The sequence below is a fragment of the Cyprinodon tularosa genome, unplaced genomic scaffold (genome assembly GCF_016077235.1).
Source record: "Cyprinodon tularosa strain WSP-4 unplaced genomic scaffold, ASM1607723v1 ctg583, whole genome shotgun sequence".
Lineage (NCBI taxonomy): Eukaryota > Metazoa > Chordata > Actinopteri > Cyprinodontiformes > Cyprinodontidae > Cyprinodon > Cyprinodon tularosa.
In genome coordinates this window covers 574,136-587,677 of record NW_024039322.1, presented here as the reverse complement: position 1 = coordinate 587,677, position 13,542 = coordinate 574,136, and the positions used below count along the sequence as shown (strand labels likewise).

At 41.6% G+C, this 13,542-nt stretch overlaps 1 protein-coding gene across 1 annotated transcript; it reads right to left on the bottom strand.

Moving 5' to 3' along the window:
* Window positions 1-4,741: 4,741 nt before the first annotated feature.
* On the bottom strand, window positions 4,742-13,488 carry gle1 (GLE1 RNA export mediator). The gene is made up of 15 exons (XM_038306519.1): window positions 13,292-13,488; window positions 12,433-12,660; window positions 12,138-12,332; window positions 11,394-11,542; window positions 11,252-11,312; window positions 9,047-9,304; window positions 8,752-8,971; window positions 8,556-8,668; window positions 8,239-8,451; window positions 7,793-7,983; window positions 7,585-7,714; window positions 7,394-7,498; window positions 7,198-7,280; window positions 7,044-7,107; window positions 4,742-5,608 (listed from the first exon to the last, which is right to left on the bottom strand). Exons 1-15 carry the CDS (start codon window positions 13,388-13,390, stop codon window positions 5,540-5,542), a joined length of 2,178 nt encoding a protein of 725 aa, XP_038162447.1. The 5' UTR covers window positions 13,391-13,488; the 3' UTR covers window positions 4,742-5,539.
* Between the last annotated feature and the right edge of the window lie 54 nt (window positions 13,489-13,542).

Below are 13,542 nucleotides of genomic sequence, written 5' to 3'. Positions count from 1 at the left end.
GCAAGCACCTAGGCATGCAGACTGTTTTTACAAACATTTGTGAAAGAATGGGTCGCTCTCAGGAGCTCAGTGAATTCCAGCGTGGAACTGTGATAGGATGCCACCTGTGCAACAAATCCAGTCGTGAAATTTCCTCGCTCCTAAATATTCCACAGTCAACTGTCAGCTGTATTATAAGAAAATGGAAGTGTTTGGGAACAACAGCAACTCAGCCACGAAGTGGTAGGCCACGTAAACTGACGGAGCGGGGTCAGCGGATGCTGACGCGCATAGTGCGAAGAGGTCGCCAACTTTCTGCAGAGCCAATCACTACAGACCTCCAAACTTCATGTGGCCTTCAGATTAGCTCAAGAACAGTGCGCAGAGAGCTTCATGGAATGGGTTTCCATGGTCGAGCAGCTGCATCCAAGCCATACATCACCAAGTGCAATGCAAAGCGTCGGATGCGGTGGTGTAAAGCACGCCGCCACTGGACTCTAGAGCAGTGGAGACGCGTTCTCTGGAGTGACGAATCGCGCTTCTCCATCTGGCAATCTGATGGACGGGTCTGGGTTTGGCGGTTGCCAGGAGAACGGTACTTGTCTGACTGCATTGTGCCAAGTGTAAAGTTTGGTGGAGGGGGGATTATGGTGTGGGGTTGTTTTTCAGGAGCTGGGCTTGGCCCCTTAGTTCCAGTGAAAGGAACTCTGAATGCTTCAGCATACCAAGACATTTTGGACAATTCCATGCTCCCAACTTTGTGGGAACAGTTTGGAGCTTCCAACATGACTGTGCACCAGTGCACAAAGCAAGGTCCATAAAGACATGGATGACAGAGTCTGGTGTGGATGAACTTGACTGGCCTGCACAGAGTCCTGACCTCAACCCGATAGAACACCTTTGGGATGAATTAGAGCGGAGACTGAGAGCCAGGCCTTCTCGTCCAACATCAGTGTGCGACCTCACAAATGCGCTTCTGGAAGAATGGTCAAAAATTCCCATAAACACACTCCTAAGCTGCAAAGGGTGGACCGACGTCATATTGAACCCTATGGATTAGGAACGGGATGTCACTTAAGCTCATATGTGAGTCAAGGCAGGTGAGCAAATACTTTTGGCAATATAGTGTATGCATTAAATAACGACACATGACAACAGATTTTGATAGAAATTGTAATCTTACTCAGGTCAGAGAAGTTGCTTAGGTCACAGAAGGCAGCTGCTCACCAACTGGACTCACTTCTTGTGAAGTGACCGTGATTCACAGAGGAGCATTTTATACAATTCCAGTCTGCCAAATCATTACATCATACATGTTTGCAGATGAGGAGACATCCATGGCTCCAGCCATATCGCAATATTACACTTTATTCTTTGCTGAAGGATGCCGCTCTCATTCTATTCCCAAATCTTTCCCGCATGAAGATAACTGTATATAGCTGGACAGAGGAACTGTGCTAATTTGATAAACTTCTGTGGAAAACATCAGTTCTGACACGCAACAGGAAGCTGATATTAGGGCGTAATAAACTCACACATTGCAATGATAATTATCCTAACAGGCCTGTTCATCATTTCTCCGTATAAGTCAGATGTTTGGCAGCAAGGAGATGCCTAAAACTTCCAGGGCCAGTTTTTTTTACTTTATTCATATTTTGAGTTTTTACAGCACCAGTGGCTCTTTTTAATGGACAGTAGGTGGACAGTAAAGGATGTACGTCACAGACATGCAGGAAAGGACCACAGGCTGGATTCAAACCCGGGTCACGCGCGTCAAGGGCTAAGGCCTTCATACATGGGTTGTGTGCGCTAACCACTGCGCCACCAAAGCATGCCCAGAACCTGTTTTTTCATTTTATTTAGTATTTTTAAAGATTGTTGGTGTGACTCCAAAAATCATCCAGTCCCAAAGCATCACCGATCCTCCACCATACTCAACACTGGATATGATGCGTTTATCCACTTCTTTTTTTATACAGGAGCTAAAACAGAAGCTCAGTCTTGGTGTCATCTAGTGGAGTAAAGCACCCCATCCCGGTAGCATTTAGTGGATAATTGGATAGAAAATGTATTACTATAAGACTAGATTTTTATGGAGGGAAGCCATTCTTCCCTGCGCATCAAAAATATTTTTCACCTCTATCGTCATCCTGCTATAATCGCCTTTAACAAACAACCAGAGAACATACAAGTTTAACCCCTTTAGCCCAGAGGGTTTTAGGAGCAAAATCCGCCTGAAATTACAAATGTGAATTAAAGGAAGTACAGCTCCCAAACTATAAGTTGGAAATACAATAGTTTGTATTTGCATAACAGAAAGGCATTGATGAATATTTTTCAGGTGGAACCACTATTGTAAATGTGATTATAGACATGATGACGAGCCAAAAAAATATTTTTTTACATTTTTTCCGAGATAAAACACCATGAAACCCCATTTGAAACTTTGGATGAACTTTAGACTTTATAGATTCCCATCTTAACTATAACTAAACTTCATATGGACCGAATTAATTGAAGCATGCTTGTGCCGCTAAGGTTTTAGGGGGCAGTGTGCTTTGCGGAAATGTGATTTTGGCACAGTGGTGCCAAAAGTGGCCAAATTGTGCCAAATAAATTTTTTTCACTTAGAAAAGGGAATCAGACCAGACCAGTATGCTGACTGACATTATTGGAGACCTTCTGCATGAGGCAAAGCCTATGCTCCTAAGATTTAGCCGTTGGTTTATTTCAAATGTACCATTGAACACACAGTATCACTAAACTGAATAGAAAAAAAGATGGACTGAATATTTTTTCTCACCAAACAGTTTTGTTTTTTTTTTGAAAACAAGAATTAGAAATAAAAAACTGTACAAAAACGTAAAAAATCAATTAGAATCAGAAGCGTTTGTTGAAAAATTAGCAAAAATAATTATGACACATCCCCAACATCAGTCACAGGTGTTGCAGGACAAACCTGGTTTGCAGATTTTTACAGCTATTAAAAAGTTTTTGTGAAAAAAATAATTTAATTTATTTAAAAATTATTAAAGGCATGTGGATGAAACACAACGTGAATGTTGTGAATGTACCGGCCCGCCGGGCTCAAGGTTATAGTATTATAGTTTTACGTCTAAAGGATCAGAAGATGTTCTACACTGAAAAGAGTAATGCACCTGCTTTTGGCATTTATTTAGTTACTTTAACTAGTGTTGCACCGATACCAGTATCGGGCGGGGCCCCGATCCAGCAATAAAATGGTGTTATCGGTATCAGTGAGTAACAACAAATATGGCACCAATACCATTTTAAGAGCCAATAGTTTATTCAACTATTGTCAACCATCCCAGGTAGGCAATAAAAGTTCTACTGGATTCCCTTTGTATTAGTCTTTTTCCTGCTTCACGAAGATAGGCAGCAGCTTGACAAAGCCATGATGGCAACTATTTTACATCCAAGTATGCAGTTCTTCATATATACACACAAACACATAAATTTCAAATAGATGGTATCAGCAAATACTGCACAGCCAGGTATCGGTGCCAAAAAATGGCATCGGCACAACACTAACTTTAACACAAGTGTTTTATGTCCTATCCTATAGAGGATAAAAAGTGCCACAATTAAATAAATAAATACAGCATTAAATTAATAATTAAATGTGTCAATAATTAATTAAATGTGGAATTAAATAAATAAATGTCATTCATTAATTAAAACCACGTCACTAATATAAAGTGCCACAATTAAATAGATGGTGACAAACAATTAATTTAATGTGTAATTCATTAAATAAATACAGAATTAAATATATAAATGTCATTAATTTAATAAAATACGTCTTCATTTTAATAAAAAAATATACATAATTATTTCAGTGTGCATTTAATTATTTCATGGTCCTGTGTCGCAGTGCATCCAAACCATTAAAAGAAACTGTCAAACTCACCCATCAAAGTTAGGGGGCGGGGTTATGGCGAATCAAGTCGCCACCTACTGTATCAGAGTATGTTCACAACCTGTGGATCACAGTCTCTGTAATCGATCTGCTTCGCCTTAATGTGCAGGGTGACCAATCAGGTGTTGGATAACCGCCCCCTAACTTTGATGGGTGAGTTTGACAGATTCTTGTAATGGTTTCGATGCACTGCGACACAGGACCATGAAATAATGAAATGCACACTGAAATAATTATATATATATATTTTTTATAAAATGAAGATGTATTTTATTAAATTAATGACACATTTATATATTTAATTCCTTTTTAATTTAATTAATTACACATTTAATTGTTTATCGCTGTATTTATTTATTTAATTGAGGCACTTTATATTAGTGACGTGGTTTTAATTAATGAATGACACATTTATTTAATTCCACATTTAATTATTTATTTAATGCTGTAGTTATTTATTTATTTAATTTTGGCACTTTTTATCCTCCATACTAACCTTCTAAAATTAAACAATTGTGTTAAAGTAACTAAAATGATTAAGGAAATGCCAAAAAGGGTTGCATTATTTTTTTTCAGTGTAGGACATTTCATTCCTCAGTGGGAATCTGATTTCCCCCCAGTTGTCTTATAGCAAACTGCATGCTGAGGTGAGTAAATGATTGGAGCATTGATGTCAAACTGCATTTCTACAACTTTGTGGCACAAAGCTGCAGCTTGAAAATCTCACATTGGAGGAAGGTTTGTCAAAAAAAACAAACAAACAGGTATTTAAACAGTTATAGCTAAAAAAGAAATGTTTCAATAGAAAGACAGAAAACAGACTTAAACTGTTGTTGGGGATTTGTTGCAGGTACTTTTTTGATTTCTATAGATTACATTCGTTCAGAAGCTGATATTTAATCTAACATTCAGAACACGATTCTATACAAACACAATAAACCGCTTCAGGATTTTATTTAAAGAAAAAAAAAAAAGCAGCCAGAACATGTTTCATTTTCCAGGATAATAACATTTATGTGATATAACATCTCTCAGCTCCACACAGTGGATTCATGGAAAAATAAATACGTCCCAATGTACCATCAATATTTAGATTCGAACAGCGACTTAGGAGGCTGAACTGATCCATCAGAGATCATCAAACTGCAAAACAATCGGAGGATTCAGGTTCAGGGAAAAAAAACATAGAAATGGGAGATCTTTCAATGCAGCACATCGTTATCGTTAAAGCTCTTTGATGAAACACAGCTGCAAATAAATAATCAGACTAAAACAATCGGTCACATCTAAACCAAAGATGGTTGCAAAGCGTCTCTGCTGGTTTTTTAGTGTCCAAACTCATCGTGTCCTGGAACTTTAGTTTGGAGAAAATAATGAAGTATATTGTAAGAAGTAAAAATAAGGTTTTGTGGGTCAAAGTTCAACAGAAGGAGGAACAAAAGGCACGTATGATCCTCATTCATGATGTTTTCGAGATAATCTTCGAGATGTTCAGAAACTCAGGAGAACATCTCTGGTTCCAGGACACGCATGTAAACTTCTGGTCAGAAAGACGTTCAGCGTCTCTTCTGTCAGAAGACGGAGCAGCAAAGCAGAGGTTTCCTCCATCAGTCTGAGCCGTCAGGACCTCCAGAACCCGGAGCTCAGCTGGCCTTTAGGTGGACTGATCTGTCGGTTCTGCAGCGAAGTCTGAGTGGAACAGAAAAGGTTTCATCTTTACAGAGAAATACGTTTTCTGGGCTGCATCATCAATCTGTCAGAAAATCTATTTTCTAAGATTCTCATTAAGGGAAAAATCAGGCAACATTTAGTCCGGGCCGTTTAGTTGTCCGCTGCTTTGATTTAGAGCAACGCCGCTGTTTTCATGAATACAGCAGCCTTTAAAGTCGGAGGGAAGCGGCTGTTCCAACGGTTGCAGTTCTGAATTCTCCCGAGTGGTGCACAACTTTACATGAGTGAATAAAGTGAATTTGATGGTCGATTATCAAGGGGGCAGGATTGTTCTTGTGGAAGGTTCACAAGCACGTTTGATTGGGGCCAATCTCTCAGAAGCATCTTGCTAACCAGTTAGCAACTTAGTGCTATTAGGTTCTCAAGGGGAAATTCCATTGGGACCAAGTAGCACTAAATTGGTGACTTAGAAACAACACTGTCAAGGAACGCTATGGAAGGCGGAAACATGCAAGAGGAGGAGAGTTTTGTGTCGGAGGTTGTGGATGAGTCTCCTCCATCATACATTTTTATTCAGAGGAGGAAAGTGGGGACGAAGATGTTGTGGGAGAGGACGCCAGAAGCTTGGTTTGGTGTAGAAGGCTTCCAGCCGTACATGTTTGAGCCCTTGCCTCGCAACGCTGCCAGTTCTGTTAGCTCTACGCCTGCTGAAGACACAGACGTCCATCCCTGTGAACACTGGGACGGAACTCAATAATGATTCTTATTTCTTATTTCAACTGTTGTGTATATTAGCTGCGACATATGAATCAAGATGCTATGACCGAAAAAATTTGATTGACAGATGACCGTTGATATATGACTGGCCTAATTTAAGTGTAAAAGCTGACGTATAACTGACTGGCCTGCATAAGAAAAGGGAAAAAAACCCCACAGGTTTTAAGACAGGATTTAAAAAATGTTTTATTTAAAATTAAGTTTGGGACAATATGGTCTGATAAAGAGTACATTTGACTTCCCTATGACTTTAACTCAAGCTGGAGAAGATTAAACTTGATTAGAGTATTTTCAACATTTGCATAAATATAAAGGAAAAAAAAGAATTTAATCATTGCTTTTAACACTGCATTTTCTTCTCCATCTCCTGCATCCTTCCTTTTTTCTAGTGTCCTTGATCTTTTTAATCTGGTAAACTAAAAACAACACAGCGCTATAAAGATGACACTAGTGGGTTTTTTTCAGCAAAGCTTTAGAAAGAGCAGCTTTCACTGATTTGGATTGTTTGGATTTAAGCCTAAAAATCTAAACAAGGCAAAGGATGGGGGATATTTTTCTTTAATAAAAAGAAAAGAGACCACTTTCGGAATATCGTGAATCTTTCCGTTTTCCTTTATACATACTCCTTGAAGTTTCACCTCTAAATATTCTAACGATATTCTTAAAAGCGACAAACCTCCAGGAAGTGCTTCAGCCTGATGACGGAGCCCATCTCTCCAGTGCTGGTCACAGCTTCGATTCTGCAGAGGAAGCAGAGAGAACATCTTACATCTCACCGCTGCTCTGTTTCACCTGCCGGCTTTAAGAAGGTCGCACGTTTAAGGTCGTACCTGGGGAAGTATTCGTCTTTCAGGAGCAGGATGAGCTTCCAGAACTGACCCTGGTACTGCTTCATCAAGGCGTTGCCGCAAACCTAAAGGATGTTCAAAAAAAACATTTTAACCTTTAAAACCAGCAGTGGATTCAAAGCTTCGGGTGACGTCTGGAGCAACAGGAACCAGAATGTTAGATCCAGTTTGGACTTGCCTCCAGGAAGTCAAAAAGCAGCGTCGCTGTGATGTCAGCCAGAGGCTCCATGTTGAGCATCTGAGCCAACCAACGCCAGCCGTGGTTCAGGCCGTGAGGAACAGACTGAGGGACCACAGATCACAACCAATCAGATCTTAGTTTAGAGTTAGCCATGATGGGATGCAAACAGGAAGTTAGTTTTTTTTTACCCCTTGCTTTGAGTTGTACGGCCACTTCAGCTGGATCACCGCGGCGTAGAGACGGATCATGCCAGACATCCTCTTTAGAAAACTGTCCTGACCTTCGACCCCAGAGTCATCCACACGGTAACCCAGGATCCTGCAGGTGAGGGGACACGGACACGCCGTTATGGAGGCGAAACTTTTTCAGACCTGGAAGCATCTCTGAACCACTCACTTCTGATACTCCTCCACCGGTGTGCCGTCCTTCATGGGCGGGTAGTGCGGGACGGCGTACGGACACTTCTTATGCAGGTGAGCCAGGATGAGGTCGCCCACCTGAGGGTGGAGCTCCCAGATACCGGAGGCCACCACGCCGATGGGGAAGGCTGCTTCATGGTGGCACGCCACCTCCTCCTCACCTTGTTTCTACCCAAGATCATCGAGAAAATTGTTAAAAATTCTTCAAGTTTAGAGATTTTTTTTCTCCCCCTCTACCAAGAATAAGTGTTTAGAAAAAAAACTCCTGCCTGCTCAAACTTGGGTACACGTTCCTGCTCAAACTTGGGTACACGTTTTCTAACTTGTACCTACAAAACTTTATGAACCAGGTGAATTCAAGCTTGGATAAGAAGAATATCTGCAGGAGGTGAAAAGAGTTTCTGCTTCCTGTTAAAGACGCACCACAAACTTCTCGGCCAGCTTGTAGCTGACGAACTCCAGGCCCAGAGGATGCTGCGAGGTGGACACAGAGTTCCCCCCAGACACCACGGCCCGCCCGGACAGCAGCCTGTCGATCTTGTCGAAGATCTCCTTGAGCTGCGATCCAGAGTTGGTGGAGATCTGGCTGACGGGGATGGTGGCCGCTTTCTGCAGCTCCAGCTTCAGTTTCTTTGTCTAAAGCCAGCAGGAAGGGAATGTAACAGATATTTAGAGAGAGAAAAATGCTTCCTGCAATAATCTCTGAGGATAATTTAGAGGCAGAGCGGGTTTGAACCCACCTGGCTGTCTTTTGGAGCGTTGAGCTGTTGGAACGACTCAGCGCACTGAGCGGCCGCGTCCTGCAGCTCTTTGTACCATTTCATGGTGCTCTCCTCTGCGCTGTTCTGCAGCCCTGATAGAAAACATCTGCTTTTAAAACAACTTAATCCCTACAGACTTACATCCACCGTGTTTCTTAGATCTACGATTCGCCACCTTTTTTCTGAGCTTTCTCTTTGGCCGCCTGCTCTGCCTTTTTCTGCGCCTCCTGCTGCGCCTGCAGAGCCTCCTGCTTCCTCCGCTCCTCCTCCTGCTGCTGAACCTTCTTCTGCTCCTGAACCCTGGCCGCCTCCTCCTGTATCTGCCGGATCACCGACTTCATCTCGCAGAGCGCCTGCTCAGCCGCATCCATATCCTCTGGGCTGGGAAACTCTCCCTAAACAGAAGGAGAAGGAAGCTACCGAACAGAACAGCAGGAAGGGGAAAACCGCCACCACCTAGTCCTACTGACCTCTGCCGTCTTTCTCACCACCTCCGACACCTGGGAGCACAGCTGGTTGCCGCGGGAGCTGTGGGAGACGAGGCTGGCGGGCGGGAGGATGCAGTCGGTCTGGGCGGACGGCTCCAGCAGCTGGTTGAGCTGCAGGATCTCCTCCTGGATGCTGTTGAGCCTCCGCAGCCTCTCTCTGCCCTCCGCCTGCCTCTGCTTCTCCTGCTCCGCCTCGCGGAGCCGCTGCTGCTCCAGCTCCCTCACTCGCAGGTTCAGGATCTGATGGAGAAAAGGGAATCCAGCCTGAAACGTCCTGACAGACTCTTTGCTGCGATCATGTTAGGTCTCACATGAACGGATGCGAAGAACACGTCTCTAAAGCAGACGTGATCGAAACAAATGAAACTGGTCCAACGTTTATTCATATTTTCTGCCCTGATGATGAAAAAAACCTAAACCCAGCAAGGTAGGAGAGCTAATAAATGCTCCATAGCGCCTGAACAGTTTACTTCTAGGATGTAATCAGGTTTGGGACCTTCTAGAAAAAGGAGGATGATGCTGGGCAGAAGATTTAAGGAAATGTAAAAAAAAAAAAAAAAAAAAAAAGAAAGAAAAAAGTTCCATATTTATGGGTTTAACTGTTTTAAGGTAATATATAATATAATAAATTTAAGGAAATATTAATAACCACACTTTACCTGGTTACTTCTGCATAAAGAAGGAAGACTTGAAGCATAAATAGTTTAAAAAAATAATAAATCCTTTATTTTAGCTTCTACCTGCTCCACATTTAACTGTTTTAGGTCAGAGATTCTTCAATTTAAAAGCTAAAAAAAAAAGTTAATTTTTGGAAATATTGAAAACCAGAGAAACAGCTGATTGGTGCCTCTATGATGGACACTACTCCAGAATAAGGCTGGAGTTTCACTTTCACAGAAGCCAAACAGAACATAAAGGATTTTATGCAGTTGATGAGTTTTAACAAAATTGTATGTCCTGTGTCAGATGAAGGAGAACTACAGTATAAACAGCTCCTCATTTAAGTATTTTTTAGCTGACATTTGTTTTTACATAAATGGACATTCTTAGCTCACATGTTTTACATAAATGATTATATTGTTTGATTTTTGTAAATAAAATATTGGTAAAAGTCAAACCTGTTGGAACTAGAGCCAGAAATTATTATGAACATTTAATGCAAACAACCAGATCGCCTATGTTGGCATGTTGCTTAGCTCCAGATTTCCGAGGTGTAGACCACTACAACATGACAGGAATGTCTGGTTTTCTCTTCTTAATAAAAATGAAGATTTCAAATTTAACAAGTGTAAGATGCTAGCCTGATAAACCAGACTAAATGTGAGATTAAATGTGTAATTTAGTCTGGTGATGAATGAGACATCGGAAGATTTTTGATGAGAACAAGCCGTTTTCTTTCAAACCATGTCTGTTCCTATTGGCCAACACTCTGACCAATGAGAGCAACCGACTGTGACGTAGTAATTGAGACAGAAAGCTGGTGGGTGGGAGTGTAAACAAACATCCTGTAAGTAAAATGGCGAATACGTCCTTCTCAAAAATTAATGAGCATAGATCCCCTTCCTGCTCAAGTTTCAATGAAAACCCCAAGTCTAATCCTTCCAAAACTGATTCCCAGGCTGAATCAAACGAGAATGTTCAATAGCTGTTGCCATCTTCCTTGTTGTGCTTTGCGCAGCTTTGTCGTCACGCCCTCAAAACTCTGCCCACTTTGCATCCAGAAATTCAAAACACATCTCTGCGCTGTGATTGGCCCACCAGTTCTAGGGCCTGGGGCATTGATCGAGGCTAGACCACTTGCAGGCAAAAATGATTTTGGCCGCTGGCGGGTGGGGATAGTTCACTAGGCTGGTAAGTTGCTTAATATCTTATTCCAGCCCTTTAGGTGGCAGCAATATGCACAGACTAGGTTTGCAACCACACATGCAAGAAGACAGAAAATCAGCTAGCTTGCAGATTCATGCAAATAGAAGTTAGTGCTTTTCCACACAAAGGTTATAATAAAGTCCTGCAAAAATGGACTCTTAAAAACGCAAGCTTCCAAGGTAGTGAAAACCCCTAAATCCTGTAGTAAAACATTTATGTGGTTCTGGTTAGTGCAGAGGAAAATAAAAATATAATCGCAATATTTTTTTTTTATTATCAAATTTTTTTTCTTTTTGCCTGTCCAGCAGCCATTTTTCGTACCTTTATTCGGTGTCGCTGCTCTTCCTTCAGCTTCTCGTGACGTCCCATTAGCTCTTTGGTTCTGCAGTGGAGCAGGAAGATAGTTTGGGCTCAGAAACATTTCAACAATCGCTCTAATTGGTCCTGTGTGTTCACTTCTCACTCTCTGTCATCCATGTCCCTTATGGTCTGGGACTCCTGCCTCTGCTTCAGCTCCCTCAGCTCCTCGAAGCGCTTCAGGTGCTCCAGCTCGGCGCTCGCCACAGACTCCACCAGCTTCTCCTGCTTTGCTTGCCGCTCTCGGAGCGCCGCCTGAGCCAACAGGATTTTAAGACATTGATTCAGATGAGTAAAGGGGTTAGAAAAACAGATCTAGGCCACAGAAGTTCAGCTGCAGTGAATTTAAACTCGCTTTCCACCAGGCTAAGATTTCTAAGGTGCAGCAAAATCTAAAAGGTCTGAGCTGACCATCATTTTTTGACATTTTTCCAACAAAAACCCCAGGTTTTTGCATACTTTTCTTCTTTTTAACATGACATCAAAAAGTACAAAAAGCTTTCTGAAAGTCTTTTAAGAATGTTTTTTTTTAGAGGGAGAAAAAAAGAATAAAGTCTGAGTCTGACAGCTATCAATGAAATTTACTTGAATGATAAATGGGAAATATGGTTGCCCAAGAGGCAACAATGAGAAAAGCCTAAAGAAGCCTAAAGAAAAGGCTTCTGTGTTTCCAGAACCACAATCCTACCTTTACAGACACATAGCTGTGTCATTTTTATATCAGATCCACAGTTTTATTTTTTTAAAGGATGAATTTCAGCACTGTCAAATAAGTTTTCTATGGTTGGTCTGTGCAGCTTAAATAAAGCTGATAACAGATAGGAAGAATTATGCAGCCTGAGAGTCGGACCTTGGCTTTTTCCCGCTGCGCCTCTTGGAAGCGGATGATGCACCCAGCCGTCTCCATGGCTTTAGGAGAGAGCAGGGAAATGGCCAGCGGGGGGGAAGGACTAGAGTCTTCCCTGACATCTGTCTCTGGACTTTCATCTTTTTCCTTGTGGCTGACCTGCTGCAGCGCGTTAAGCTTTGTTAATGACCCCAAAATCTGAAATGAGAGAGAAAGACTCACAGAGAGGTTCTCCAGCAATATGCTCCTCCTTTTAACAAAAGGTTTGAAAAAGCCTCTGCAGATTGGAATGACTTACATCTTTCTGTTGATTTTTCTGAGATGGGGTTGAGGAAAGTGTGGCTGGCTTTCCGCCGAGGTCTGCTGTGGATCCAGAGGAGGAAACAGAGGCTGGACTCTCCTCAGAGCCTGTGGTGCTGAGGTCCAGGAAGGACGATTTGTTCAGGGACAAAGAGTCTATCCGCTCCAATATGACTGCAGACTGAGAGGATAGACTGAGGGTCTCTTTACAACCGGCCAAAATATGCTGCAAGAACAAAAGGAGATGTTTAGATGTGGGCTGACAACTCAAACTGGAACGATGACGTAATGAGAGTCAATCTGTGGAAAATCCTCATTATAAATGAAAACATCTGCATCTGTTTCTGCACAACAGTCTGTTTTACCTGCTGTGATAGAAAATAAGGAGGATTCCTACATGAAACAAGCAGACTAAAAACTAGATTATTTTCTTCCAGAGTTGCATGATATCAAATGTTTAGGAATGTGGAAAAAAAAATCAGACTATCAAACCAGTTTGTAAATAACCACAAAACATATTCTATCAGGATGTTTAAGTTTCGTCTCCTAAAGAGAAAAAACAAAAGTGAAACTTAGCTTTCTGTGGTGGAAACAATGCCCCCTGGTGGGCATATTGGGGAACAATGGTTTAGGAAATTTAAACATTTTTAAATAAAGCATCTTTCATTTACACCATATGCTAGTTGTGTCACCATAACCTGAAAAAAGTTTCTTTGTATAAACATGCGCAATTAAACTGATAGATGAAATTGATAAAGGATAAACCGATAAAATAAATCCACTGAGTTTTAAAAGTAAACAAGTAGCCCTAGCTTCCACCGAAAGAAGCTAGCTGATGCTAACCGGACATAGCTTACCTCTCCTCTCTGTGACCAGTACGGGTCGAAGGTCACTTTTCCTTTAGGGGAATTTTTTAGAGCCTCTAAAGTTTCCCATCGTAGATTTTCCGAAGGCATCGCGAATTAACAAAATTCAAACTGCGGTCTGCTCCTAACAGTAGTACCAGTAGTAAGACTCATAAAGCAGTCCTACCGGAAACAGATTGTCTCGCTACTAGGTTCCGGTCCGATCCTTATAAATTCCTGCTAATTTTATTTTTTTTTGAAAG

Excerpts from the sequence above, each read along its gene's own strand:
- gle1 (XM_038306519.1), bottom strand. The coding sequence starts at position 13,390 with ATGCCTTCGGAAAATCTACGATGGGAAACTTTAGAGGCTCTAAAAAAT. Across the intron at positions 12,661-13,291 it reads ACTGGTCACAGAGAGGAGAG|CATATTTTGGCCGGTTGTAA; the intron begins GTAAGCTATGTC and ends TTGTTCTTGCAG. Across the intron at positions 7,281-7,393 it reads TGCTTTTTGACTTCCTGGAG|GTTTGCGGCAACGCCTTGAT; the intron begins GCAAGTCCAAAC and ends AACATCCTTTAG.